The following is a 4,575-nucleotide window of genomic DNA, read 5'->3' on the forward strand; positions in this document are numbered from 1 at the left end:
TTTATTTATTCATCACATCTTCATATCGTCAAAAATAATTACATTTCACTGATTTTATTCTTAGCCTTAAAAAGTCAACAAAAACAAAACCTAGACAGAAACACAGCACCAACATCCAGACAGAGGAGGAGGAGGAGGAGCAGGAGCAGGAGGAGGAGGAGGAGGAGGAGGAGGAGGAGGAGAGGAGGAGGGGGAGGAGGAGGAGGAGAAGAGGAGGAGGGGGAGGAGGAGGAGGAGGAGGAGGAGGAGGAGGAGGAGGAGGGGAGCAGGAGGAGTAGGAGGCTTCTCCTCTAGACGTAAGCCTTCGTCTTCGATTCTGATTCTGATTTGGGCGCGAAGATCTTCCTAGGCTGGGCGCCATGGTAACCCCTGGAAGACCAATCAAATCATCAGAATGGGGCGAGAGGACTGAATAGGAATTTGGTGCTATGTTGAAAATAAGGTTCTACGTTAGTATTGCGGTACTATGTTAATAATGTGGTACTATGGTAGTACTATGGTAATATGTTAATAATGTAGTACTATTCAAGTACTGTGGCACTATGTTAGTACTGCGGTACTATGTTAATAATGTGGTACTATGGTACTATATGGTACTATGTTAATAATAAGGTACTATGTAAGTACTGTAGTACAATGTCAGTGCCACAGTACTAACTGCTAGTTTGTTATTGGTGGTATTGCTCTTCCTTTAATCCAGGTGAAGCCGTGGTGCACTTACCCTTTGTTACCAGCAGGGGTCACCCTCTTGCAGGCACAGCAGAGCATGCCTCCTCCCAGGATGGCCAGGGCGGCTCCAGCCCAGGCCATATAAAGACCAGCTCCCAGCTCAAACCTGCACAACACCGGAGCATTGACACTTGACGATAGCATTTTTGATACTTTACGACAACGACAAACGACAATAGTATAATATACATTAAAAGGCTCACGTCACGCCACCGGGTGTGGGTGTGATTCGCTGGTGCAAGCCGTCACAGAAGGAAGGAATGATTTTCCTAGTGACATCACAAGTGGGCGTGTCCACCCAGATATATGAAGGATAGATGAGAAACGTTTGCTACAGTCCACTGAGTAGGCTGGTAGACTGGTCTATCCAGCACACATCTAGGTGGACACGCCCACTTGTGATGTCACTATGAAAATCATTCCTTCCCTGTGCCAAACGGCTTGTCACACCCACACCTGGTGGCATGACCTGAGCCCTTTCAAATCTTTTACCCTTGTGTACGTTCAGTCATTGGGTGATCATAAGTGATCATTAGTAAATTAGGAAGCAGTGGTTGAGGTCTTGCGGGGAACTCACTTGATTCCCCCGGTGAAGGGGTCGTAGAAGTCTTCCACGATCATGTTGGCGTACCAAGACGCAGCTATCAAGGTGCACACACCTGCAAAGACCAGCCATACATTAGGACTCACTGACGCTAACGAATACATCTATCGGCCTCAATTTACTGTGGCAAAGAAAGAAAACAATGAGTACAATAACGAATGAATCAATTAGTCAAATTTACTGTGAAAAATAAACAAAACAATTAGTTCATTTGCTGTTGCTAATGGACAAATCTATTAGCAACACTGAGTCAATTGTTAAGTGAGTCAATTTGCCCGACTGATTCCATTAGCACAGCTAATGTCACAGCTGACTGAATGTCACAGCTGTCTGAACCACTGTACACAGTGGACTGAACCACTGTACACAGAGGACTGAACCACTGTACACAGTGGACTGAACCACTGTACACAGTGGACTGAACCACTGTACACAGTGGACTGAACCAACTGGTAGGCTGACCCAGCCCCATCATCACTGTGTAGATAATGTTGTGTATAGTGTAGTATATGGTGTGGTATGCAGTGAGGTATAGAGTGAGGAATGCAGTGAGGTATGCAGTAATATATACAGTGTGGTGTACAGTGGGGTAAACAGTGGGGTATACAGTGTGGTGTACAGTGTGGTGTACAGTGTGGTGTACAGTGTGGTGTACAGTGTAGTGTACAGTGGGGTATACAGTGTTGTATACAGTGTGGTATACAGTGTAGTGTACAGTGTGGTGTACAGTGGGGTATACAGTGTTGTATACAGTGTGGTATACAGTGGGGTACACAGTGTATATATGTCCAGATGTGACTGACGGAGGACCTACCAGCCAGAGCGGACATGATGCCCCCGGAGATGACCATCTTGGCCTTGGCCGACTCGGAGGCGGAGCCTATCTTGATGCACTTGACGCCCAACAGAGCGATCACCAGGCAGGCGAGCCCCATCAGCAGAGCCACGATCATCAGGCCGCGACAGGCCTGCACGTAGCCTGCACACACACACAGGTGCGCACACACACACACACACACACACACACACACACACACACGCACACACACACACACACACATACACACACACACACACACACACACACACACGCACACAGCCGCACCCCAACACACGCACACACACACACACACACACACGCACATTACGTACTGCCCACATGGTACCCCCTCGCAATAACAAATGGACTCTTCCAATCAGGACACCTAAGGGGTCGCTTAGCTCACCACAAGGTGTGGTGTTGTACAGCCATTAGCATCCAGTTGGCACAGTCCACTGTGTCGGCTGGTAGGCTGATCTGTCTATCATACAGATCTATTGGGTGTGTGTCGTGGGCAGAGACCAGAATGTGTCCTTACACTCTCTAGGTAGTGTGACGTGAGAGACGGAAATGTAAAGTCCAGGTTACGCTTTTATGACATCAGAGTCAGGCTGTACCAGGACTTCCTGAAAATGTCCCCTGTGTTTATCACGGAGGAGATGCAATAGATCGTATCCGCCTAAAGGACATATTGGAATTCTTGAATCTTCGGAGCCCATGACAACTGATACACATTATTCTGAATTCCATTTCCCCACCCAGGTAGAATTAAGAACGCATTTCTGTTGAGTCGTCACGGTATCCCCAAAGATTCTAGAAAATTTCCCCGCCCAAATTACCAAGATGGACGCTTGGTGAATGAGGTCTATTGATTTAAGACACGGTGATGTTGTACATGAAATGGAACGGTTGTAGAATATGTTTAGAAATACAAAATGCAATGGAAGTTAAAGGAATAGTTTTTGTTTGGTTGGACAATTATTTCTGATTTATTTATTTAACCTTTACTTCGCCAGGTGAGTTGTTATCAAAGACACATTTTAAGATAAGACCTTGTAGATTCTAAAATTAGTACTTAAATTAGTTATATTGGATACAATTAAATCTATAAAAATCGTCTACACAAATTATTTTACTTTGTCAAATTAGAAGACAATGTGTCCCATTTTGAGGACTGTATATTCAAATGCTTGTTATGAATGTGCGACTGTTTTTGTAACTCTAGAACACTCTACACCAACAGGAGAAGGCTGTCTGGCTGTTCGGGTGTTTCCCTCCATTTTGCTGTTGATGACGACGCTAAAAATGGATTCTTCAAGAAATTATAATACTGTTCTCTGAGGATGTCGTCAACTTCTGTGCACCATAAATCGGTTTTGGAATGGAGTTTATGTTAAGGGAGCTTTTTTGAGAGTTTACTGTAGTGGTTTGGACAGATAGACGACCGTTGGTTTTATTGGCGGTAAAACGTGGCAATAAATGATCGCACCTTAAAAAAAAAAAAAAACGTAATCCTGACATACTGACCCTATTTCCACACGGTCAATTCTGGAATCATTTCGACTCAGTTGATAATTTCTTGAATTATTGCACTTAAATAAAACATGACGGACAGACTTAAAAAACATAAATATTTCCGTTCTTTTGAACCACTTTGACTAAAACACCTTTGATGTAGTCAATCTAAGCAGCCATTTTGTGTCGTTTCCGCTCGAGCCTGTGCGATTCATTTACGGTTATTAATTAAAGTACCGTTTCACACGAGCATCGTTCAAATCTTTCCGACAGTTGATAATAAACGTGTGTCATCGGGCGGGCTCCTACCTGGGAGGCCCAGCAGGGACTCAAAGTCTTGACACTGGGCGATGCCCAAGCTGGTCTCGGTACATGCGTGCCAGAGATTCTCGTACTGACGCACCGAGGTGATGACGTTGCCGGTCACGGTGGACACCTTCCAGTAGTCATTGCCCAGCGCGGTGCCGGTGATCAGCCAGCTGATGATGCACAGCACGAAGCCGACGGCCTCCACGGCGGTGGACATCGCGGACGCGGGCTCAGATACGGACGCTAGCGAGTCAAGCGGGAATCAAACGGACGGTAAGGCGAGTCGAGAGCGAGTGGCCCCGAGGGAGACGAGCGTTCTCAGATAATAGGGTTCCAAAGGTCCACCGAGGGAGAAGGCGGTGCAGGCGGGTGTAGCGCTGTGCAGAGGTCGAGGGTTAGGGTGGGGCGTTGTGTCAGTTGGGCCGGGGGAGTATCGCTTAGCCCTCGCCGTCTTTTATAGCGGCGGTCACGCAGAGTGGACTTCAGACCCGGCCAGGGGCCATAAACACACAGGGGCCACTCCTTCTATGGCCTTACCTTCCTCTCCCCCACCTGTCCCATCATTGATCATGACCTCATGACAAGGGTGATGACGATG

The 4,575-nt window shown here is 46.7% G+C and overlaps 1 protein-coding gene across 1 annotated transcript; it reads right to left on the minus strand.

Annotated features, from left to right (window-relative positions):
• Positions 1-258: 258 nt before the first annotated feature.
• Positions 259-4,194, minus strand: cldn15la (claudin 15-like a; the record flags this gene model as incomplete). Its single annotated transcript, XM_084480564.1, has 5 exons — positions 259-369; positions 722-835; positions 1,307-1,388; positions 2,148-2,312; positions 3,978-4,194. The coding sequence occupies 5 exons, from the start codon at positions 4,192-4,194 to the stop codon at positions 291-293; spliced, it is 657 nt and encodes a 218-aa protein (XP_084336690.1). The 3' UTR covers positions 259-290.
• Positions 4,195-4,575: the final 381 nt, after the last annotated feature.

This window comes from Micromesistius poutassou (genome assembly GCF_964030765.1).
Source record: "Micromesistius poutassou genome assembly, chromosome: 16".
NCBI lineage: Eukaryota > Metazoa > Chordata > Actinopteri > Gadiformes > Gadidae > Micromesistius > Micromesistius poutassou.